Source organism: Lissotriton helveticus, chromosome 1_2, assembly GCF_964261635.1.
Source record: "Lissotriton helveticus chromosome 1_2, aLisHel1.1, whole genome shotgun sequence".
Taxonomy (NCBI): Eukaryota; Metazoa; Chordata; class Amphibia; order Caudata; family Salamandridae; genus Lissotriton; species Lissotriton helveticus.
Window position 1 is genome coordinate 165,269,428 of NC_136058.1, and position 25,953 is coordinate 165,295,380.

General features: G+C 44.9%; 1 protein-coding gene across 1 annotated transcript in view; it reads left to right on the top strand.

The window, feature by feature from the left end:
- The first annotated feature begins 4,730 nt into the window (after positions 1-4,730).
- COA7 (cytochrome c oxidase assembly factor 7) overlaps positions 4,731-25,953 on the top strand; it is a 42,873-nt gene continuing 21,650 nt past the window's right edge. Inside the window, exons 1-2 of the mRNA XM_078673462.1 lie at positions 4,731-4,916; positions 15,027-15,167. Of these exons, the coding sequence (XP_078529588.1) occupies positions 4,811-4,916; positions 15,027-15,167 (247 nt within the window). The 5' untranslated portion in view covers positions 4,731-4,810. The remainder of the gene's footprint in view (positions 4,917-15,026; positions 15,168-25,953) is intronic.

Below are 25,953 nucleotides of genomic sequence, written 5' to 3' on the forward strand. Positions count from 1 at the left end.
AAAACATGTAAAATAATTATGTTGTTAAGAGAAAAGATAATAATAATAATAATAATAATATTAATCAATAATTAAAAATCATCTTTGGTCTACATGTACATACTTCCATTGTGCATCTATGTACCTTCCATGTACTTCGATCTGTGTGTCTGTTACTTTTCTCCTGAAAAAGCATATCCAATGCACTACCCAATTTCTCATCCTGTGCCTCTATCAATATATTTAATCTAAATATACTTACTTCCATTATGTACCTATATACTTCCAATGTACGTATGGATCTATATATTTAACACTTTCTTCTAATTTAGCATTTCCAATGCACTAGCCTATTTCTCAGCCTATACGTCTCTCAATATATCTTCTAGCCCAACCTTCTGACTCATCTCAAACTTCTTTCTACTACTACTTCCAATGCACTACCTTATCTCTCATTCTAGTCATCTATCAATCAGTGATGTCACTGACCATGTCATGAATGATGTAATATGTGACATCATCAGCAGTGGATTGCGGGCATGCGAGTTATAGTTAGTACAACTAACTATAACGAAGGAATTTCACTGGTTTTGTACGAGTGAAATGTCCAGTTAACTATAACACCCCTAAAACCTATGGTTTTTTCATTGAATATATATATATATATATATATATGTACTCTCTTGGTTGCCCAGTGTTGAGGATGCACTCCACTTCAGGTAAGTAAATACTTTATTAAGCAAACCAGGCGGCTTCTCATCCCAACTGTAATGTCCTTCAGCCTGACGCATTTTTGAAGCATTTCCGCTTCTTCATCAAAGGCTAGCATCTGCAAACATTTGTAATGGGAACCACGTTGTTCTCTGCATACTCCTATTTTATTGGCCGCTGGTGTGCCTCACAATGATGTCTTTATCCACAAGGTACGCTGGGACACGTAGTTCATAATTATGCAAATGTGTACCCTCCGGTGGGTTTGTCTGCCAATGCACAGTACAGGACACATTTCAACCCTTCAGTGGGTCTTCTGAATGAGACTTCGCCTGTTTAATTTAAAACACCATCCATGCCTGCAAGTCAAGAGGAATTATTCCACTTGTGCAGATCCGTTTCCATTCCTCGGGCGGTGAGATCAACTCCACGGCCTGGAACCGCCGTGCTTACATGTACTCTCCTGGTTGCCCAGTTTTGAGGACGCACTCCACTTCAGGTAAGTAAACATACTTTATTGAGCAAACCAAGCGGCAGAATGCATATAGGTCTGTCCTAAATTGGGCCATCAAGTCTCAGTGATTAGTCAGCGTCATCACGCTAAATGTTCATTTCTTGGCTCAGTGTCCACTTTTTTAACATATGTTGGCCGCTGGTAAGTACGTACTTGTACTCACAACCCTTATGGTCTCCTCATTGTGGGGCTCAGGGCCCTTTTGATTTCAGTATAACCCATGAGTTATGATGGTCAATTGTCATTCTTATATTCGCAGTCAGGTCTCTTTTCGTGTCTTCTTCCCTGTATCTTGATTACTTTTTTCGCTCTCTCCATGGAATTATTTATTGATTGTATTCTTATTGATGAGTTTTTTGATTTTTCAGGATGCGCTTTGTAGGTGTATGTACAGTTCTTCATCCCCGTTAAGCCCCATTGGGTACTTGGATTTAAATCTGTTAATCAGCCTTGATTCCATACATCTAAGCTTCAAAGTCCTATTTCCTCCTCTTTCATTGGTGGGTATAGTTGCTAGGCCACTATACATCATGTCCTGCCAAGTCTTTCTCTCATGTGTTGTCATATGTTTAGCTATGGCATATGTCAAATCCTTGTTTTGGATGGCCCGTATGTGTTCAAGGATACGTTTGTTTACTGGAAAAATTGTGCTGTAAATGTAGTGTTTGCCAGAATGGCATTCCAGTATGTACACCACATGAGTGGTTTTGCATGTTATGGTGTCTTTGATGTCGAATATTTTGCCTTGTGGGTCCTTGATCATCTTCATATTTTTCCCGATTTTGCAGTCTGTACATTGGCTACGTTTCGTGAAGCCTTTTTGCATGCCCTGTAGCCATGTGCTTTGTTGTTTGATTTCAAAGTGGCTTCTGACTAATTTGTAAGATAATGATGGCGCCTTTCTATAAGTTATTTGAGGATGATTGCCCAATTCTTTTTCAATGTCTGGATCTTTACTTAAGATATTCCAATACTTCTTGAGGGTTTTGCAAATTTTGAAGCTCTCTTTGCTGTACGTTAACACCATTCTTATTGGTGCTTTTTGTTGTTTCTCCCTGTTTGTATCTTGTTTAGTTATCAATGTCTCAGCTCTAGTCAGGCTTCTTGCTTTTAACTCTCCTCGTTTGACATCATTATATTGGTAACCGCTCTGCAAAAAACGTTTCTTGGTCTCTTTGAATTTCTGATTCATCTCTTGCGTGTTTGAACAATTTCTTTTCATTCGAATAAATTCCCCTTAGGGTATGTTTTTCTTGAGTGTTTCTGGATGGGAGCTCTTTCCGTGTAGTACGCTGTTTATTGCCGTGCTCTTGCTATGAACAGTTGTTTCTATTTGGTCTTCTTTTACATATACTTTTGTATCCAGAAATACAATTTCACTCGCACTTATGGTATGTGTGAATTGCAGTCCAACATCATTGTTGTTTGATACATCAAAAAACTCTTGGAACTCCTTTTCAGTCCCATTCTAGATTAGAAAGAGGTCATCTATGAAACGTAGCCAAAGTACCACTTTGGTTAGTGATGGTCATTTTCCTCTCTCCAAGCTATGGTTTTTCCCACCAACCCATTACTAGGTTGGCGTAGCTTGGAGAGAACGAAACTCCCATAGCAGTACCACAACATTGGGAGCAGAAGTTCTTATTGAATAGAAATATATTGTTCCTTAAGCAAAGTTCTATCATTTCTATGACCATCTGACAGTGTTGACATTGTTCTATTGGCTTTTGTTTTAGAAAGTATTTGATCGATTATAAGCCTATATCATGGTTGATAGACGTATAGAGAGACACTGCGTTACCTGCAGATAGTCCTTATTCCATCCTGTATTCATAAGTATTCTTAGGAAATCCCCAGTATCATTTATATAAGATGTAAGCCTGGGTACTAATGGGGCTAGAAAATAATCCAGATAAGTGGAAATTTTTTCATAGAGTGACCCACAGCTGGAGATAATGGGTCTCCCTGGTGGTTTGATTAGCGTTTTGTGCACCTTCGGAAGGAAATAAATGGTTGGTATAATAGGATCATCGTTCTTTAGACATTGCACTTCCTGGTCACTGAATAAGCCCTTCTCCTGCCAGTTATTTAGCTTCATATTGAGATCCATGATCATGTCATTGATGGGATTTTTCTTGAGCTTTTCATAGTTATTAGTGTCATTAAGTTGACGCAGAACTTCCATGACATAATCCCCTTTGTCCATAATAACTATGTTCCCTCCTTTGTCGGCGGGTTTTATCTCTATTGAGCTATTGTTCATGAGTGACTCTAATGCCAGCCGTTCTTCCTTGCTCAAATTTTCTTAATTTGCTCCATCCTTGACATTACTCATCTTTTCCAGTTCCGTGGCTACTAAATCATAGAAAGTGTCTATCTTATTGCCAGGATAGAGTATGGGGCAGAATTTGGATTTATTTTTAAATTTGGTAGTCAGATGTTGATCTGTTCTGATTCTCATTTCTTGGAGGATTTTTGTCTCTGGGATGTTTCCTCATTTGTTTCATTTGCTAGGCCATACGCGGTCCTTAGATTTGAAATTTCCGCAATCGTGAGCTCTTGTGTCTGTTCTTCAATAGGATTGTTGATCATTTCATTTTGCGATATGCTTTGTCTCTCTTGTCTGTTGAAGAATTTTGCCAACTTGAGTTTTCGTACATATTTGCACAGATCTATTTTGGTTTCTACTATGCCAAAGTGCTTTTCAGGACAAAATGTCAGTCCTTTATTAAGTAGGCTTTCCTCAGCTCTTGTCAACACATGTTTGGAGAGGTTGATGTTTAGGTATGGAACTGTTGACTCTACATCATCTATATCTTTGTCACCCGATTGCGCAGGTGATATCCTTTTGTTTTTTCGCGTCGTTTGATTTTGTTGTCTGACAGAGTCAACAGTTCCATACCTAATCATCAACCTCTCCAAACTAGTACATCTGTACGGTCGTGTCAGTCATCTTATGTTCAGTTGACAGTTTAAATAAAGTTCAAAAGAAATATATTTTTAAGCATGTACAGTCGTGCTATTTTGTACAGCTTAATTTAATACTGCATAGAGATACAGGAATAAATGTATAGTACATTGGCCATCAAGTCATCATGTGTGTGGGGCTAAGGTATAAGAGGTTGCTTAGAGCCAATATGTTTTATATATACAGACAGATTAAACAAGCAGTAAAATCATGGCTGCCTTCTTTAAGTCTTGAAAGAGAGACAACCTCAAAGGAGACACTAAATCGCACTGTATCAATTCTCATGAAGTTTTTTTTTTCAGTGGCAGCAGGGGTTAAAGGGCTTGATAACGCCATTAAAACAAGCTAGTAGAAAAGCAGACTATAAATTACGTACGAATGATTACCATGTTGCAGTTTTTCATTTGTAACGTATTCATAGTTATAATCAGTTTTCAGTTGTTCTGTTACGAAGAATATATTTGTGTTTGTCTAAGCGCAGTATCATATTGATTAAATGACCTATTTTCAAGATGGCCGCTATGCTTGCAAAATGCTGAGAGGTCACAGGTTTTCACTTCCGGTTTGTCGGCATTCACGGCTGCATGTCCTTGGTTGTACAATCTGTTACTCTCGTTGCGTGAATCGTCTGAGGGGAGATGGCTGGGCTGGTAGATTTCCAGAACGAGGAGGAGGTGCAGGAATATTTGACCAATGTGGGCACGGAGTATAGCTACCAGTGCTACAAGGAGAAAGATCCAAATGGTGAGGCACTGGCTTGCCTGTTAATGGGAGGTGCAGGGGGTTTGGGGAGCCGAACTATCTTGGGGACTAAAATCGGATCCGTCTGGGCTACGGATTGATTTGTCGGATGGAGGAGAAGTGGTACACCTGTGTAATGGGGAGAAACTTTTTGAGTGTCAAGTTTTTTGTTTGTTTACGAACTGTCATTATTTTGTTAAAAAACTGGGCTTTTGACGGCACGTGTACTCCTGATTTGCAAGGAGGAGCGGCAGACGGGTCAAAGACCTGAAACGTTTGCTGAGGAAGACAATGTAGACGCTTGTTTTTGTACGGGAGGGAAAGTTTTGTATTCTCAGAGCGATTACGTTTCCTATGTACACTGCATCAGCGGCAGCAAGCGCTATATAAATGCAAACCTTTTCCCTCTTTTATCCCTCTACTATCCTTCTCAATCCAAATAACTGACTAACATATCCATATGTTATACATTAAACCTAGAACTATTGGCTTTTCAATGCTTGTTAATTTTTTCTCCCTTCACGTCCATTTTATGCAGCTGATTGATATATAATGTACTCAGATCATAATAACATTTGAATTTACATCAGTGAAGCAATGATGGCTGAAACACTTCACGAACAGTAAATAGGAGTAATGTGAGTCCTCTGTATATTATGCACGCACAGAGTTAGGAATGCTGTAAGATTGCAAACTTTTTTAAATTGTACTATTTTTCTAGTACATAATGAACACACATGTGCTTCAGTACACTTTCCCACCTGCCTAAATTACATTCATTAGGGTGTAAGTTAAGCATTGAAAATATTATGGCAAACACTTTCTGAAATGTTTGTTGATTCCCAAAGAATCATGTCTTTGAATGTGCAAACCAAATGAATATTGCATGTCCATAACTGCTCACCTGTAGACTGCTTTAGCAATCTGCTGCAGACAACTTAACACACCGTACTCCACAGAGCAAGCTTTCGTTCTTATATGTGCTCATGATTGGATCACTTTCTTGTCTAGCCTAGTTGGTTTCTGTTTATTGGATGGCTTTCTTTCCTATTTTTGTGTATGTCCCGTTCAGTTAGTATTTCTTCTTTACCTTTGATTTTGATCAGATAAAGTGTATTCTTCTATTGCTGATGTTGTTGAGCAACTTTTTTTTCCACACTCACTTCTTATTTAGTACTCCATGGTAATGCATGTTCTGCTTCTTCTGCTTGAGAGCACTTTTGAGCTGTTTCTCTCTTCCCTTTGCCCCGTCTCTTTCCTGCCTCTCATTACTCATCTGCGACTTGCCTCATGTTGGACATGGTGGTACCCTGGAAATTTGTCCACAGTGACAAACCTCCTCACCCCATCCCTCCCTACCCCCACCCCTCCCTCACACTCCGTTCTATTATTCTTCTGTGGCATGTCAGGTATCAGATGGGTGACCTGTAGATTCCCTTCGTGTAGTTTGTGCAAATTATCTTGTAAAGGAAAACATCTTTAAAGAGGCTTAGGGCTTGCCTATTATTTAACATTTCTTACCATGGTTTGGCTCCCACGTCATTCTTATTTCCCATTGGTCATTGCCTCCGGCTTCCTCCTTTATCTTTGTCTATGTCCCTGCCCTGGGAGCATGGAACAAGTATAGCTTCCCGTCTGCAGACTGTGTCCTTCCTTTGGCCCCAGTCTCCTTCCTTTGGCCCCAGTCTCCTGCAGGTACTCTTTTGTTATTTTTCGACATGCACTCTTATTGAGAGCATATCTGCTGTCCCTCTTCTTCATCCTGGCCCTCGGTTGTGTTCCCCCAGTCTCTGCTCCTCTCCCATTCACTGTTCTTTGTCACCCCATCTGCTCTACTCCAATTTGCCGTACTATTACACAATTCCCCCCTGCCCTCCGATGTGTTACCCACCCTCGTGTTGCATGACCCACCGCCCCTCCAGCCCATCCGTGCTGTTTTTTTCCATGTTGCACAGCAGTGCAGGCTGCTGTGCAACATAGCATAAAGGGAAAAAAGTACTATGATGCGGACAATGCTGGCTGTATCATGGTGCTTTTTAAAAAACTTAAAGCAATGTTGCATAAAAGCCTGCACTGCAAAACAAGCATTGGAAATGCAATAGGTCTCGCAGCATTAGAGTTAGTGCTTTTAGAATTGTTTATGGGTTTTTTGTTGTAAATCTTTAGCATTTTTATTTCTTGTAGCCAATGCTAAAGAATTACAAATCAAAAAAGCATTGGCATAGCCAATAGGTCTCGTATTAGGAAAGTTTGAGCTATTGGTCTTGTAAATGACAATTTTTTTATTTATGTGTTGTTTTTGAAAATTTCTAAATTAATAGTTTTGTCATTTACAATGCCAATAGTTATAACTTTCGCAAATGTGACACCTATAGCATTTGTAATGCAACAGGTTTTGTATTTATGTGACTTAGATGTATTGATATTACAAATATCAATGGCTTTTAATTTTTTTAAATAATTAATACTTACATAAAAGTGATTGTAATTTATAATGGCAATAGCTTAAACTTTTGTAACTAACTTTTGTGAAGATTATGTTCAGTGTATTTTATTGTGACGAAAATCCAAGAACAGAAGTGAAATATTAACATCTTTTTGTGATATTTGTAATAAAGCTTGAAACATTGAGAGAACATATTTGAACCAGTGATGCTGTGGTTGCGCTGAGTGATGCTGTTGTTGCGCTGAGTGATGCTGTGGTTGCGCTGAGTGATGCTGTAGTTGGGCTGAGTGATGCTGTAGTTGGGCTGAGTGATGCTGTAGTTGGGCTGAGTGATGCTGTGGTTGCACTGAGTGATGCTGTGGTTGCGCTGAGTGATGCTGTGGTTGCGCTGAGTGGTGCTGAGTGGTGCTGAGTGGTGCTGTGGTGGTGCCGAGTGGTGCTGTGGTGGTGCTGTGGTGATGCTGAGTGAGGCTGTGGTGGTGCTGAGTGGTGCTGTGGTGGTGCTGAGTGGTGCTGTGGTGGTGCTGTGGTGGTGCTGTGGTGGTGCTGAGTGATGCTGTGGTGGTGCTGAGTGGTGCTGTGGTGGTGCTGAGTGATGCTGTGGTAGTGCTGAGTGATGCTGTGGTGGTGCAGAGTGGTGCTGTGAGTAGGTACTTCTGCCCTGGCAAGTGAAGACAGAGAACGTTACCTCTTGTGTGAGAGTGAACCTCAGTACCATGTGAGTGAAACTGATGCTATGAGTTCCCTGCATGCATGAGAAACGTGCACTCTCGGCTGCCCTGGCTGCCTCCTGCGTGTAATGATTGTACAGTGCACTGCTGCGTCTGTGGACTTGAGATAGGGTTTAATTAGAGGTATGTGAGCTGTGTGTATATGGTCTTCTTGGACCCCAAGGACCGATGGAGGCACAAAGTGAAATGTTATTACATTTTCTAGGAAATATCAAAATACCCCTCAAACACTGTTGCACATGAACTATGATATGAGCTCATGTCAGTGCCAACATAGACATGCTGGATGATTGGAAGGAAGGTTGCGGGAGGGGGGTTGGATGGGGTGACAAATATTGAAGCCAGCTACATTCTGTTCTGTCACTGCCTATTTCGTTTTGTTTGTTTATTTCGTGTATGTAATGTGTGTGTGTGTGTGTGTGTGTGTGTGTATCACCTATTTACATTGCCCTGTGATTATTTATTTTTCCTTGTGCATTTCGTGTCTTTATCTTTCATTTTGTGTTTCTCATCTGTTTGCACTGATTTGTGGCTGTCCGTATTTGAGTCTGTGTTTTGTGCCTATATGAATCTCGGTGTGAGAGAGAGGGTGGGGAGGCAACGAGAGAGAGAGTGCGTGCGTGTGTCTATGTGTGTGTGTGTTTGCATGTCTCTCTTTCGGTACCCCGGAAAGATGCAAACAGTAATTGGCTGCCTTTGAAACGGAGCCTGGTTGTGGAGTGGAGGGAGGGGGTGACAGCTGGAGGTGCGAACCAGCTGTAATACGGGAGAGCTGAGGGGGAGGTGAGGGGCGTGAAAGGAGCTAGGCAGAGCATGGCGAAATGGAGAGACTACAAGATTGTTTAGCGAGGGAAAGAAAAACGCCCGAGGGGATTGGGTGGGTGTTCTGAATTCGGTTTTCATTTGAGAAACTCGGATCACTGCATGTGGTTTTAGTGTTGTGACCTGGATAAGAAGTGTGTGGGGTGGGGGCGCTCGAGCGCGGACTGTTACATAAAAAATGCTGTGGGTCTTTAATATAGCACACATCACAATCTGAATTGCCTACTAGTACTTGAGCAATGGCCGGTGCTATTTCTCCACATTACGTCACTTTTTATATTATCTTAAGAGTTAAAAGTAAGAGTCCACGCTTCAGGAAACAGGACCTGCTGCCTGTAGGTTATACATTTCTCTGAAGAAAGCGCTCAACACCATCGACATATACATACAGATTGCAACTCCACTCTTCAGACGCCTGCCGGACGCACTCGCGCACTTTATGAACACCGGTACGGTTGGAGAGTCCCCGCCACAATCTGGTAGGACAGTTGGTATGGAGGCCCTGGCGACTGACCCTACCACTCCCACCCAGTAATGGCCCCCCAAGCATGCCCTGAGGTGTGAAGATGGTCTTTGAAGGCCGTTTACAGTCTTCCACATGGTTTTCTGGTGTGAGAGCTGGCGACAACTGTTTTGGGGTGCCATAAACTCGCCCGTGAGGTGTGAGCTCCCCCTCCCTGTGGCTTTCTTTCATGGAAAGCGGACTCGCAGAATCCCTCGCCCCGTTCAAAAATATTTCTGCAATTTTTTTGGTTCTGGCTGGTGGGGCCACAGCCATAAATGAAAGATGAAGGGAGAGACTGCGGCATGGAGCGCAAGGCAGAGGGGGGCTGTAGAGGGGAGAGAGCACGCAAGGGGGGGGGGGGGGCATACAGTCAAAGAGAGAGAGACCGGCAGCAGACTCAGGAGAGAGCACGCGCACGGGAGGGGTAGAGGAGAGAGACAGTCAAAGAGAAAGAGAAGCTGAGACAGGCAGTCACAGAGAGAGGCAAGCCAGGCAGTGGTTAGTGAGAGAGGCAGAGACAGGTAGTGGAGTGAGATAGAAGCATAAAGAGAGGAGCGAGGCCAAGTAGAAAAGACAGGCAGACAGAAGGTCAATGGAAGAAAAAGAGAGACAGGTAGTCAAAGAAAGAAAGCGAGAGACATTCAGCTCAAGAAAAAAAATGTATCTGGGAGACAAAGAGGGGATTAGTGGAAGGGATGCGATGCGGGGAGACGACATTAGCATTAGTGGGCTGCAAGCACGCGCACACATCAAGATTAGGCGGGAGGGGGTTCGAATCCCGGGGATGTAATGAAGTCTTGTCTGAGGCGGAAGGTGACGTGGATGGAGGGGCTCGGAGGTGGGAGATGTAGGAGACGTGCGTTTTGGGTAGTGCGCAGTTTGGTAATGCCTCCATTGCGTAGTATAAAAACAAGTATGCAACGGATGGTAACTTGAGAGCCATGTGAAGGTTTTGAAGCATTGCAGTGGCAAGCTGGCTACTGAACTTCGAAAGTATTACAAGGAAGGACGCAGCCAGGCCCGGGGCTGTTCACGTGGGTGCAGAGGGAGGGGGTGGGCTGCCTGCTGGCGGGAGGGGGTTCGAATCCCGGGGATGTAATGAAGTCTTGTCTGAGGCGGAAGGTGACGTGGATGGAGGGGCTCGGAGGTGGGAGATGTAGGAGACGTGCGTTTTGGGTAGTGCGCAGTTTGGTAATGCCTCCATTGCGTAGTATAAAAACAAGTATGCAACGGATGGTAACTTGAGAGCCATGTGAAGGTTTTGAAGCATTGCAGTGGCAAGCTGGCTACTGAACTTCGAAAGTATTACAAGGAAGGACGCAGCCAGGCCCGGGGCTGTTCACGTGGGTGCAGAGGGAGGGGGTGGGCTGCCTGCTGGCGGGAGGGGGTTCGAATCCCGGGGATGTAATGAAGTCTTGTCTGAGGCGGAAGGTGACGTGGATGGAGGGGCTCGGAGGTGGGAGATGTAGGAGACGTGCGTTTTGGGTAGTGCGCAGTTTGGTAATGCCTCCATTGCGTAGTATAAAAACAAGTATGCAACGGATGGTAACTTGAGAGCCATGTGAAGGTTTTGAAGCATTGCAGTGGCAAGCTGGCTACTGAACTTCGAAAGTATTACAAGGAAGGACGCAGCCAGGCCCGGGGCTGTTCACGTGGGTGCAGAGGGAGGGGGTGGGCTGCCTGCTGGCGGGAGGGGGTTCGAATCCCGGGGATGTAATGAAGTCTTGTCTGAGGCGGAAGGTGACGTGGATGGAGGGGCTCGGAGGTGGGAGATGTAGGAGACGTGCGTTTTGGGTAGTGCGCAGTTTGGTAATGCCTCCATTGCGTAGTATAAAAACAAGTATGCAACGGATGGTAACTTGAGAGCCATGTGAAGGTTTTGAAGCATTGCAGTGGCAAGCTGGCTACTGAACTTCGAAAGTATTACAAGGAAGGACGCAGCCAGGCCCGGGGCTGTTCACGTGGGTGCAGAGGGAGGGGGTGGGCTGCCTGCTGGCGGGAGGGGGTTTTGGCAAGCTGGCTACTGAACTTCGAAAGTATTACAAGGAAGGACGCAGCCAGGCCCGGGGCTGTTCACGTGGGTGCAGAGGGAGGGGGTGGGCTGCCTGCTGGCGGGAGGGGGTTCGAATCCCGGGGATGTAATGAAGTCTTGTCTGAGGCGGAAGGTGACGTGGATGGAGGGGCTTGGAGGTGGGAGATGTAGGAGACGTGCGTTTTGGGTAGTGCGCAGTTTGGTAATGCCTCCATTGCGTAGTATAAAAACAAGTATGCAACGGATGGTAACTTGAGAGCCATGTGAAGGTTTTGAAGCATTGCAGTGGCAAGCTGGCTACTGAACTTCGAAAGTATTACAAGGAAGGACGCAGCCAGGCCCGGGGCTGTTCACGTGGGTGCAGAGGGAGGGGGTGGGCTGCCTGCTGGCGGGAGGGGGTTCGAATCCCGGGGATGTAATGAAGTCTTGTCTGAGGCGGAAGGTGACGTGGATGGAGGGGCTCGGAGGTGGGAGATGTAGGAGACGTGCGTTTTGGGTAGTGCGCAGTTTGGTAATGCCTCCATTGCGTAGTATAAAAACAAGTATGCAACGGATGGTAACTTGAGAGCCATGTGAAGGTTTTGAAGCATTGCAGTGGCAAGCTGGCTACTGAACTTCGAAAGTATTACAAGGAAGGACGCAGCCAGGCCCGGGGCTGTTCACGTGGGTGCAGAGGGAGGGGGTGGGCTGCCTGCTGGCGGGAGGGGGTTTTGGCAAGCTGGCTACTGAACTTCGAAAGTATTACAAGGAAGGACGCAGCCAGGCCCGGGGCTGTTCACGTGGGTGCAGAGGGAGGGGGTGGGCTGCCTGCTGGCGGGAGGGGGTTCGAATCCCGGGGATGTAATGAAGTCTTGTCTGAGGCGGAAGGTGACGTGGATGGAGGGGCTCGGAGGTGGGAGATGTAGGAGACGTGCGTTTTGGGTAGTGCGCAGTTTGGTAATGCCTCCATTGCGTAGTATAAAAACAAGTATGCAACGGATGGTAACTTGAGAGCCATGTGAAGGTTTTGAAGCATTGCAGTGGCAAGCTGGCTACTGAACTTCGAAAGTATTACAAGGAAGGACGCAGCCAGGCCCGGGGCTGTTCACGTGGGTGCAGAGGGAGGGGGTGGGCTGCCTGCTGGCGGGAGGGGGTTCGAATCCCGGGGATGTAATGAAGTCTTGTCTGAGGCGGAAGGTGACGTGGATGGAGGGGCTCGGAGGTGGGAGATGTAGGAGACGTGCGTTTTGGGTAGTGCGCAGTTTGGTAATGCCTCCATTGCGTAGTATAAAAACAAGTATGCAACGGATGGTAACTTGAGAGCCATGTGAAGGTTTTGAAGCATTGCAGTGGCAAGCTGGCTACTGAACTTCGAAAGTATTACAAGGAAGGACGCAGCCAGGCCCGGGGCTGTTCACGTGGGTGCAGAGGGAGGGGGTGGGCTGCCTGCTGGCGGGAGGGGGTTTTGGCAAGCTGGCTACTGAACTTCGAAAGTATTACAAGGAAGGACGCAGCCAGGCCCAGGGCTGTTCACGTGGGTGCAGAGGGAGGGGGTGGGCTGCCTGCTGGCGGGAGGGGGTTCGAATCCCGGGGATGTAATGAAGTCTTGTCTGAGGCGGAAGGTGACGTGGATGGAGGGGCTCGGAGGTGGGAGATGTAGGAGACGTGCGTTTTGGGTAGTGCGCAGTTTGGTAATGCCTCCATTGCGTAGTATAAAAACAAGTATGCAACGGATGGTAACTTGAGAGCCATGTGAAGGTTTTGAAGCATTGCAGTGGCAAGCTGGCTACTGAACTTCGAAAGTATTACAAGGAAGGACGCAGCCAGGCCCGGGGCTGTTCACGTGGGTGCAGAGGGAGGGGGTGGGCTGCCTGCTGGCGGGAGGGGGTTTTGGCAAGCTGGCTACTGAACTTCGAAAGTATTACAAGGAAGGACGCAGCCAGGCCCGGGGCTGTTCACGTGGGTGCAGAGGGAGGGGGTGGGCTGCCTGCTGGCGGGAGGGGGTTCGAATCCCGGGGATGTAATGAAGTCTTGTCTGAGGCGGAAGGTGACGTGGATGGAGGGGCTCGGAGGTGGGAGATGTAGGAGACGTGCGTTTTGGGTAGTGCGCAGTTTGGTAATGCCTCCATTGCGTAGTATAAAAACAAGTATGCAACGGATGGTAACTTGAGAGCCATGTGAAGGTTTTGAAGCATTGCAGTGGCAAGCTGGCTACTGAACTTCGAAAGTATTACAAGGAAGGACGCAGCCAGGCCCGGGGCTGTTCACGTGGGTGCAGAGGGAGGGGGTGGGCTGCCTGCTGGCGGGAGGGGGTTCGAATCCCGGGGATGTAATGAAGTCTTGTCTGAGGCGGAAGGTGACGTGGATGGAGGGGCTCGGAGGTGGGAGATGTAGGAGACGTGCGTTTTGGGTAGTGCGCAGTTTGGTAATGCCTCCATTGCGTAGTATAAAAACAAGTATGCAACGGATGGTAACTTGAGAGCCATGTGAAGGTTTTGAAGCATTGCAGTGGCAAGCTGGCTACTGAACTTCGAAAGTATTACAAGGAAGGACGCAGCCAGGCCCGGGGCTGTTCACGTGGGTGCAGAGGGAGGGGGTGGGCTGCCTGCTGGGAGAAGCTGGGCTGCCTTGAAGGGACAGGGGCAAGTGTGAAGTCACAAAACAAGTGAAAGCGGGATGTAAGTAGGGGGGAGGAGAAGTCTGGGCAGGCAGGATGACTCAGGGGAGGGGGCGGAGCGGGGCAGAGCGGCATGTGGGTGTGAACAAGCCGGGCCTTTGAAGTGAAGCTAAGCTTCACTTCAAAGGTGTCGGAGGAATGCGGGCGGCTGTGCACGCGCTTTTAAGCTCAATGCACATGCGCATTGAGCTTAAAAGTCACGGGCACTGCAAGGAATCGCCACGATTCCTTGCAAGTTAGATAAAGTGTGGATGAGCCCCTATAGTCTCGCTTGCTCGATGCGCATGCGCATCGACAGGCGAGACCTAAAAATGGTAAGAGGCGAAGGCTTTTGGCTTTGCCAATACTTGTTTAAAATCATCCGGCACTGGCAAACCCACAGTGTTGCTTGCAGAGCATTGGCAAAGAGAGAAGTGATGGCTGCCAATGCATGTTTTCCTCCGCCAGGACAGAGCTTTGCAGACCAGACTTGCAATTCTAGCCTAAATTAATACTTTCCCTCAATTGATCAAAACTTTGTCTGTTTTTTACAGGCTGGCAACATGGCGATGACTTAAACATGAAATATTTAGGGCACAGTCTAATGCCTTAGCATCACCAGATATAAATAAGGCAATTTGTGTAGAAAAGCAAACGGCACAGGTTTTAATCCCTTGAAGCCTGTAATGTTGTAAAACAATGCGTTCCAGGTCTGTGAAACCTGTGCCTAATGAAAAGAAACACCAGTAGGAGGAGGGTACATTCTTATGTGATTCTTGATTATATGGCATTGTGAGACTTGAGCAGAACAAAAGTCGGTTGACATGGAAGCCTTCTGTTTACTACTCCAAATGAACATGGATAAATCCAATGTTTGTGTAATATGGTAAACAGGAGAGTTCCTGTATATATTTGTTAATTACTTAGCTTATTTCTCTTCAGGTTGCCATCGACTGGCTGAGTATTTTGAAGGAATAAAGAAGAACTTTAACTCAGCAGCCAACGTTTTGAAGGCCAACTGTGAACAGAATCAGCACGGTGAAAGCTGTTACAAACTTGGAGCGTATTATATAACTGGGAAAGGTAGGTACACACAGTCCTTTCGGGGAGTGCAGGCAAGACATTGTTATGAGCCTGGCATTGTGCATATTAAGGGAAATGTACTTGATCAGTATTTATGAATTTATTTGTGGAGCCTCCTACAGTGCACACTATACTACCTTAAGGCCACATCACATGGTTTTATGCATGGTTACAGATTCACAGGAGATGCAATAGTGCAAAGCAGGGAGGGTTATAGCAAGTTGACTCGGATAATAGTAGGGGTTTTGTTTTACTTGTTCAGTTTATCTGCTGAGATGTGGTGTATGTATTAAGGAAATATGTTGGATGGTAGGGGAAGCAGAGGGTGTGCATAATGTCTGTTAGTGTGAGTCTGGCCTCACTTGCACTCTGTCTATTGGAGGCATAATTCAGCCAGATCAGGGGTCTCCAACCTTTTCTGTAATAAGAGCTACTTCTGCTCAATGAAAATCCTCCTCAGCTATAATATTAATAATGTAATAGTGACCACCCAATCCAAGATTGTCAGCGATGATCACATCATTGCTTTGGGCAGAGTTTCCAGCAGGAATGTAAACAAGGTTTTGGCAATTTGAAATTACTGTACATGGGTAATGCATAAAAGCAAAAGATGCAATACACTTGGCACCAAGGTAATATTATGAGTGATAAATCTCTTCAACTCATATAATAGCTTTAAATATGTTTTGAAAATCCAACCATTTTTCCAGGAAACATCAGCTTATGAGTTTTGAAAATATACAGATTTTCATCTTGAATAAATGTTTAATTTTTGCGTACATATTATAATTCAACCAAGCAAACCTTTTATATAAGTAGGCTGGTCTGCACACAGGAGAGCTACTCACAGATAGCTGGCGAACTACTAGTAGCTCCAAGCTACTCTTTGGAGACACCTGAACCTGATACTTTCTGAATGATTTATTTTTTATCGTGAGGTAACGGGTTTTTAGGAACCCGCTGGTGTCAGGGGATAACACCCGAAGACCTCTGAGTTCCCTTGTTCCGGACCACAGAAACACGTAGTCTTCTAGTCGCAGTCAAAGATCAAGTTTTATTGGTAGCTACCAAGTAACACGTGTCCCAGAAGTACACCACACAGAGAGTAGGTTCTTGGGAGACTGTTCGTTTTTACAGAACCAGCCGTCTCCTTATATATCAAATATATGGCTTCAAGCAAGAATTCTTGAGTTTATGGTATGGCAACACACATATTTCTACAACAATACAAAGAGCGAAGTCATGTAAGCAAGCCCATATTTTAGATGTCCAGTTTGCTGATAGATTACCCAGTTGGATCGGGAACTCCCATCAGATATAGATGAACCACCAATAAAGGAAGGTACAACCCAGCCATAAAAGGGCCATAAACAAGATACGGGGACAGGTGCGTGTTTGAAGGAAACATGGGCTGTATGTAGTGAATGGTTCGTGGAATGTTATGCGTAGATGCTATCGTATTCGGCCACTGGGCGAGGAGCTGCCTAAACAGGTTTGGCCGAAGACAGTGGAGTCAGTTGGGACAGGTCAGGGGAAAGTCACGAAAGGTGGACGTGTCTATTTGGATCAAGCTCGACCTTTAATTGACTTATCATGAGGGCAAGATGCAAGATGGATGCCGTTCACAAAATGGAGTTTAAGGGATGGGACGGAAACTGTGATTTAGGGGTGTTGGCAACCCTCGATTGTAACGCAAATACATAGGAATGATGGCTTAATCATTATCGGTTCGTAGACACCAAAATCGTCTCGGTACGTTGAGGTTTCGTGACACGGGTATTGGACCTCGATATCGGGAATAACCACAGGGTCCGGATTTTGGGAACCACAGACCCTCCTTTTGCCCTCATATAAGGCAATAACTCATGCTAATCTGAGTCCAAATCGGTATGAAGAAATTCGTGGAGATGTTGCTGGAGCATCATTCTGCTACTCAGCTCGTCCTGTGACACAGGCTTCCGTACACACGAGGTAGCACAGAGGCCACATAGTGCAGGAGCACACTGTATACACAAGCAAAACATGAACAGAAGTGCCAAGATCATCCCGATGAAAATCAAAGTTTTCCATCCCCAGGCAGTGATCAGTTCCCAGAACCACCCCAGCAGGGACCAATCCCCTTTCTCAATGTGAAGGGAACCAGATATTTCGTGTAGTTTGGAGATGGCCTGGTATACTGTTGGTGCGTTATCAGGGATGAAAATGCAGCAACTGGATTGGATGACTCTACACACACCACCACGATCGGCGAGTATAATGTCTAAGGCAATTCGGTTCTGAAGGGTCATAAGTCGATCCGACTGAAGCTCTGTTGTCAAATTGCCAAGTGCTCCGGCCGTTGTGGTCACGGCGGATTCAACTATCCTCGCTAACTGGCGAATATTCCTGCTGTTCACCATAGGCCCCCAAAATGGCAGAAAACCCTTTGCGAAGTCAGCGAATTCCTGACCCGCAGTGTCGTCTTTACTCACGACACCTCTAGCTGTCCTTGTCCGGTGGTAATCTGCTCGGGCCGTGTAGGTAGGAGGCAGCAGAAATTAAATAAAACATATACCTGAGAAATCAGGGGGCAACCACGTGTAGGCTTGGTCGTGGCAAACGAAATACGTGCCTTTAGCTGCCAAGAGTATCGGGGAAGTTCGGGAAGCAAATACATATGTTTCCGTGCAAATGCTCTTTCCTAACTGTGCTGTGGGGTTCCTACCAATACCCTGTAAGCATAAGTGACCTCGGTGGGGAACTATACAAACTGGGCGAGATTTCTGTGCTGCCTGGCTCTTGACCAGGTAAACCCCATGTTTGGTCACGTTCCAACGGGTGTAGGGACTCAGTTCATCTTTGGGGATTGTCAGATAGGTGTCGATATCCCTACTCATGTTCCTTATCCCTGCAATTAGTGCCTTGTTACTGGAGTCGCTCGCAGCGGAACGGGTCGGGTATGGTTCTAGGGCGAATAGGAACATGGTCTGGAAAGCCCACAGAGAACCATAGTAGCTAAATGGCAAAACGAAGTATGGGATACCCTTATCGGTTGTGTGTGGCATAAGTCCGCATATCCAACAGTTTGACGTGTTCATTATGGACTGGTGTTGGTGTAGAAGCTGGGTGAAAGAGTTGTTTACAAATTCGAGTCTTCGGGCAGACTCGTGTTCCGGTAAAGGGTGAAAGTAGTGTGGAGAAATAGTGGGAGGAGGTGGTGTCTGGGTGTCATTCGAAAAGGTAACTTTAAATACGAACAAGGTATAACCAATAAAAAACACAAGTATGCTACATAACATTAAAACACATAATATCAGGAATCTTCTTCTGGACAGTATCGTGCATAACTGTTTTTCGAAGTTCGTGAGTCTGACAGGTCTCTCTACCCTTGGAAACTCCATCCTCTAGTTGCTGCCCGCGGTGGTTGATTGATTCTCCCAGGGAGCGCGCTCTGCTCAGTCCGGGGTAACTCCCGTGGACCAATCAGAACCGTGGACCTAGAACTTCCCAGTTGCACTCCCCAGACTTCAACCGCGACCCTAGCAGCAGAACCGGATGGCGGTTCGAAAAATCAAAAATGAGCTAGTTCCCTTGGGACGAGAGAGCTGAAAATTCAAAAATAGTTCTTAGGGGAGAAAAGGAAATTACATTAGATCAAGCTTTTATTAGTTCTTTTGTCTAGACCGCAGGTTGTATCGTCGTTTCCCAGGTACGGTGTGATCTTCAAACAGCGTTTCAGGTTCAGTAGTGTCCAATTGCATGGATGGTGACACAAGTCCTTGCAAAATATGATCACTCTTCTTTTCGGTGCTAGTTTCTTTCAAACGGGCATCGCTGAAAGGGATGAAGCGAGGTACGGATTCTGTCTCAGAGTCAGCAAGTCCTTTGTTGACCCACCGGTCGTATGGAAGGGGTAGAGGGACCCGTTTGCAGTGGGTCCCATGTACCCAGTTCTTCTTGCCTTCATCCCGAACAGCAGATCTTGTTGAAAGGAGTACCAGGTGCGGTCCGGTCCACCTCGGTTGTCCGTTGTTGGTGCGCTGAAAATTCCGCAACAAAACCCACGAACCGGGTTCGATGAGGTGACCTGGATCGTCAGAGGCTGGTGGAGAAGAACTGTGAACCTGTTGGTGTAAAACACGCAATTTAGTTGTCAATTCGCACAAATAGTCAAGCAGTACGGGGTGCTCTATCTCGCTCAGTTTCTTGGGTCTTGGCACGCCCCAGACGTTGGCTGGGCGGCCAAACACGATTTCATGGGGGCTAAGTCCTAACCTGGAGTGGACAGTCGTCCTGGTTGACAAAAGTGCTAGAGGCAAGGCATCAGGCCATTTAAGACCTGTACTGGCTTGGATTTTGGCTAGTTTGAGTTTTAGAGTGCCATTGTAGCATTCTACTAATCCAGCCGATTGGGGGTGATTCGCAGAGTGGAATTTTTGGTGTATGCCTAGACACTCACACACTCTCTTCATCACGCATCCTACGAATTCACTTCCGTTATCACTCCAGACAATTCTAGGCATACCGAATCTAGGGAAGAACTCTTTGACAAGGGCTTTGGCAGTCGATAAGGCGGTGTTGTCCTTAAGGGGGTATGCTTCCACCCACCTTGAAAAGGCGCAAACAACAACGAGAACGTATTTCAGGTTGTTGCACCTCTCCATGTGGATGAAATCTAGCTGCAAAACCTCGAACGGGTACGTTGGAGGCGCAAAATGACCAGCTGGAGTTGGCGTTCCCCTACCGGGATTGTACTTCAAACATACCATACACTTTCTGACCACGTTTTCTGCGTACTTTGGGATATTGCTATTCTGCCATACTGGGGCCAATAGTTTACATATTCCTCTCGAATTAATGTGTGCCATTCCGTGAGCCATCGTTACCACTGCAAGTACGTATGCATTAGGTAGTAACCATCGCTGGTGTTCCGATAGTTCGACCCAACAACCATTCGCATCCAATCTACCTGTGCTTTCTCTCCATTCATTCATCTCGTTCTCAGTGGCCTCGGCTTGTATTGATTTTACGCTTTCAATGGTGTCCTCACACATTCCTACATCAGCAGTCCATCTAGCGGGACCCATGACATACATCCGATTCATTGTGTTCCTTGCAGTTCCTTTCGCAACCTCATCTGCAAATGCATTTCCGCGGCCAGCATCATCCTGAATCTTTCTGTGTGCACTACATTTTATAATGGCGACTTGTAGGGGCAAGGTGAGTGACTCAAGGAGCTCATTAACTAGCTGGCCATGTTGTATCTTTGCACCATGGGACGTAAGGAACCCACGTTCACGCCATAATCTCCCAAAACTGTGAGCCACACCAAAGGCATATTGGCTGTCAGTGTACACATTCACTCGCTTTCCTTTCGCCAGCACACATGCTCTAGTAAGCGCTATCAACTCTGCAGCTTGTGCAGAACTGTGGGGAATGCGTGCAGTCTCTACAATGGTGTGTAACGTCGTTACGGCATATGCTGTAGTCGTATCACCATTCGGCAACTTGAAACATGAACCATCAACCCATAGAGTATCATTGCATTCGGGAAGGGGAGTGTCCTGTAAGTCTACTCTCCCTTTTGTCTCTTCCTCTGTCCTGAAACAGCAGTCATGCTTGTCAATCTTGTCTGTCTCTGTCGGGATGGGTAATAACGTAGCGGGATTGAGTGTATCACACCTCTTTATATGGATGTGACTTGCTAGCAGGGTAAGTTCGTAACTGGATAGTCGAGCGCTAGTAAGGTGTTGTGTCTTTGTCCTATTTAGTAAAATGTCTACTGCATGCGGAACCATAACGATCAGAGTGTTATTCATGACTAATCCAGCAGACTGTCGAATGCAGACAGCTGCTGCGGCTGTTGCTCTTAGACAACTTGGCAGTGCCTTAGCCACTGGATCCAGAGTTGCCGAAAAATACGCGCATGGGCGCTGTTTGTCCCCAAAGAGTTGCATTAAGACTGATAATGCACAACCTTCTTTTTCGTGGACATACAATGTAAAAGGCTTACTGTAGTTGGGGTTTCCCAACACAGGAGCCGAACACAATGCATCGCGCAACTCGCGGAAACTCGTCTGACAATCTTCAGACCAAGGCATAGGTTTAGGCGTGTCTTTGCGGAGTAGTGACAGTAAGGGTTTGGCTAGTAGTGAGAAATTCGGTATCCATTGTCTACAGTACGATGTAATGCCCAAAAAAGCTCGGACACCTCTCAGTGTCCTTGGGGCACTTAGTTCTGTGATTGCCTGTATTCTTTCTGGTGTCAGTCTCCTTCCCTCCTTCGATAAGATGTGACCTAGGTAGGTTACTTCTTGTCGACAAAATTGCAGTTTTGAAAGGGAGACTTTGTGCTTCATGTCACATAGGTGACGTAATAGCGACAACGTAGCTTCCTTGCAAATCTCTTCAGTGTCTGCAGCGATCAGTAGATCGTCTACGTACTGAATCAATGTTGACCCATCTGGCAGTACAATTGTGTCTAGTTGTGTTTTCAGAGCCTGACTGAATATTGATGGACTTTCGCAGTAGCCTTGAGGAGCGCATTTGAAGCGGAAGCTTCGTCCTCCTAAATTGAAGCCGAAAAGGTCTCTACTCTCTTCGGCGATCGGGATGCTGAAGAAAGCGTTCTTCAGGTCAATCACTGAGAACCAAGCTGCTGAAGCTGGAACCATTGTCAATAAAGCAGTAATGTCGGGGACGACTGGAAACTGCGGTATAACTACCTTGTTTACTTCTCGGAGGTCAATCACAAACCTATACACAGGGGGCTGTGAAGGATCAGTACGTTTCAAGACCGGTAAAACTGGACTGTTACAAATGTTTCCTGTTGTTTCCTCGATAACATCTTTATCGACCAAATCATAAACGATCGTTAACAATGCCTGTTTGCAGTCGTTAGAAATTTTGTATTGGGGAATACGTGGCAATCTGACGTTTGCTTTCAAAGTTATGACATACGGTGCTATCTCTAAACGACCTACATCGTTGGAACCATTAGCCCATAGTATATCTGGAAGTGATGACAATTCGGTTGGGATACCTTCTTTTGACAAGTACATTGGAGAAATGACTTTTCTCCCTAAAGTAAGCTGTACTCCCGAGGGAGAACAGTACAAAGTCGCGTACAACCTCTTTAGCAAATCCAATCCTAACAAATTTTCACCGCAACCTGTTGTAAGAATGAGGGGTGCTTCTAATTCACAGGGGCCAACAGAAACGGAAACAGGACTAGAGATCGGGTTTCTAACAGGGGCGCCAGAGAAGCCTACTGAGACATTCATTTCGCCAGACAAAGGTGCGCCAGGAAGTTTTGAGTGCATAATAGAACTTTTTGTAGAACCAGTATCCAGCAGAAATGGCTCTGACACTCCTGAGGTAATTACCTCGACATAAGGTCCATCCTGATCTACTGGAACTGAAACAACTCCCTCTCTTTGTCCATGGCTGTCCTAGCGATCGTTACCCTCATTGTCGTGTTCGGTGTAATAGTCGTCAGCATAGTACTGAGCTGACTTGGACGATAAATTACCCTGTTGATCAAAGCTATTCATTGATTTCTGAGGTGGAAAAGAAGTTATATTCTGAGTGAAATTTCCACGGCCTCTACCTCTAGAGGCATGCTGAACACCTCTTTCCCTTACACCTTGTGCACCGTTTAAACGTCGGGCAAGAGCCGGACAATTATTCCTAAAATGGCCCTCTTCTTTGCAATACGCACATTGATTCGGGCCATACGTAGGACGCTGATGGGAAAGCTCGTTTCCTTGCGCGTCTCTAGAGTACTGCAGATTCTGTTGATAATTAGGCTGGCTAGCCATACGAGGCTGATAGGCCTGTTGGAGAAGAACTTTAGTTTTCAAATCTTTCGTCTTTTTGTCTGCCTTGTCTAACTCGTCTTTACGCCTATTTTCATAGTACTGGGCTGTTGCTAGAATCTGCGCTGACGTAGAGACAGCCCAAGCACTTTCTGAGTCTTTTAGTTTAGCACACAATTCAGGAAGCAAATTGTGTACAAACTTGTCTACATATGTATACAGCCTGACACCTGAATGGCTGCCAGGTCTCTAAGGTGCACAACTAGAAAGAGAATGAACTCTTACTCCATTTTAAACATTGTCATTTATAAATTGACTTGTATTATATCTGTTTTTCATTGACATATTTAACATAATCAAGTTTCAATTCATCAAAATGTCAAACAAATGAATAAATGCACAACGTCACCTCTGGCCCAGCACTGGATAGAATCAAGGCACTCAATAGCACAATTAAGATTCCAGATAGTTGAGCAAGTTCCGCAAAGACTGGGTTTTGATAATGCAAAGATCCTTCTCCAGAGGGAAGCCTACTGGATACGGAAATTACAGACCCTGGTCCCACTAGGACTGAATGACAAGATGGAGATGATATGCTTTCTATAGGTAGACATAAAGGTGGACAGTTCTGAGACACTTGGACTTCAGACCCGCGACACAGTAAAATTTGATTTAATAGCGTAACTAGTCAAAGACGCACTCATTATTAAACATATGAATTATGTTATAACATCACATGCTAGATAGACTGGAGCACGTACACATAAGATTGTAAATAGACAGGTAACCGAATGGCATTATGATAATTGTTTAGATTGTGGAACTAGTAGAACTGTTTATAGTGAACTTGATTGCAACTGGACAATATTGCTATAAGGTGTGTAGTATGTAATAGGTATGCTGATATTTTACATTTCTTTTCTTTCTTTCTTCCTCTTCTCTTTTCATTAAGTTTAAAACCTAAGAACTAATAACTTAAATAATTAATATGGCACCAATAATATTCCTAACATGTTTCAAAATGGCCGCTATATTACTAGCGCAAATCAACTAGCGTAGTCTAAGTGTAGTCCTATCACCATATCGGTAGCGAGTTGGGAGTAAAAATAGAAAATGGACCAAATGCGCGGTCTATGATCCCAGCAAACCAACGTAGCAAGCAAACCAACGTAGAACCCAGCAAAATAGACAGAGATCGAAACACTCGGTAAGATGCTTATGCAAATGGTAGCATACTAAATAAATAGACTATACATGGTGTGTGATATTCACCACAAATTGTTACTAATAGAATGTCAAACATAATTATTTCAGTTAAGAGTTTGACACAGCCACCGCGGAACCGAAGCGCCAACGTATAGGACCGCAGGTAATGATTCAATTTGCTGATAGAGCACGCCAGAGTTGATATCAGTTAAAAGGGTTCGGATACTAAATCCACACGTTTGAACTTTTAAATAGGTTGCTGGAGTCAGCAGGGTTAACGAGTGAAGAAAGCTTCATCGCATTTCTTCTAAAGGTAAACATTGGTCTCTTTTTATTCAATAAGCTGAATATTGTAGAATCGAAATCATTTTGAGTAATAGTGGTCCCTTTCTCTCGTTTTTTAGTACAGTTTAAACTATTTGGGTTGCAGAAGCGAGACCGACGCTACACGCATAGGCTCGCAGGTACCATTTATTTTGAAAATGTCTTTAACCTCAACAAGCTGCATACCATAAGTGCTTGGCATAATTATCATTTTTTCATTCCTTCTTGTTACCAGATACAATATTAAAGACCTTATGACTTCAGCAGGTATGCTAAGGCAACTCAAGCGTTTGAATAAAACGTATATGTGATTCAAAGCAACAATTTCATAAATATGACTTTTTATGTTTAACAATTAAATTTAATGGATTCTCGCTGAAAGCGTTAAAGTACGCAAGTCAACAAATTGTTTTCAAACTCCTTATAATTCTTCAAATAGTCGAATCTCATTTAATGAGAGATAAACTAAAATGTACTAAATAACACTAGCTAGCAGTAGTAGCTGAAAAACTTGTAAGCACCGAGAGTAACAAGTTTCCTTTTTCTCTTTTCTCTTGTGTTTGTCTTTTTCCTCTACTTTTCTTCATTTAGACTCCCGACGAAGGGGCCGTAAGGTCCCGAAATGCATTGGGTCATTGTATCTCATGTCATGAATTTGTTATGATCATTTAATTTCATGTTTGGTAGTACATTTATTAATTTGTTTGACATTTTGATGAATTGAAACTTGATTATGTTAAATATGTCAATGAAAAACAGATATAATACAAGTCAATTTATAAATGACAATGTTTAAAATGGAGTAAGAGTTCATTCTCTTTCTAGTTGTGCACCTTAGAGACCTGGCAGCCATTCAGGTGTCAGGCTGTATACATATGTTTGTTTAGGTGTAGCAGGCACCAATCGAAGGTAGCACACGTATCGAATAAACGATATTAAATTTGGATTACGGAGTGCAGCACCCACACACATCCATAGTTTCAAACTTGTCTACAAACAGTCTTTGGCCACCCTCGGTAGCCATATCCTGACCACTATGGTCAGTGAAGGTTTCCTCAAATCTCGTGAAGAAGTCAGACACATTCTCGTCTTTCTTCTGCTTGCACGCGGATAGCTTGTCCCAGTTTACACGTACTTCAGGCATAATTGTCTTCATGTATGCGATAATTCTACCAGGAAGTTCAGCTATTAACGGCTCAGGCTTGAAACCACCGATTTGTCTAGCATCTGTAGTCGCAATGTTTGCCCATGAGTCACCTAATTCTTGGTCATGATCTGTATGACGTATCTTACTCCATAAAGGATGTGGAACAATGTTCCCAAACAACATGTCTATATCCGCTAAATTCATTATACATGAGCTTGCAGTTTGGGACAACTCCTTATAATACCCAGTCGGGTTTTTACGGGGATCGGGTAGTGTCTGCTTGAGTGCTAGAACTTCGGATCTTTTCCAGGGG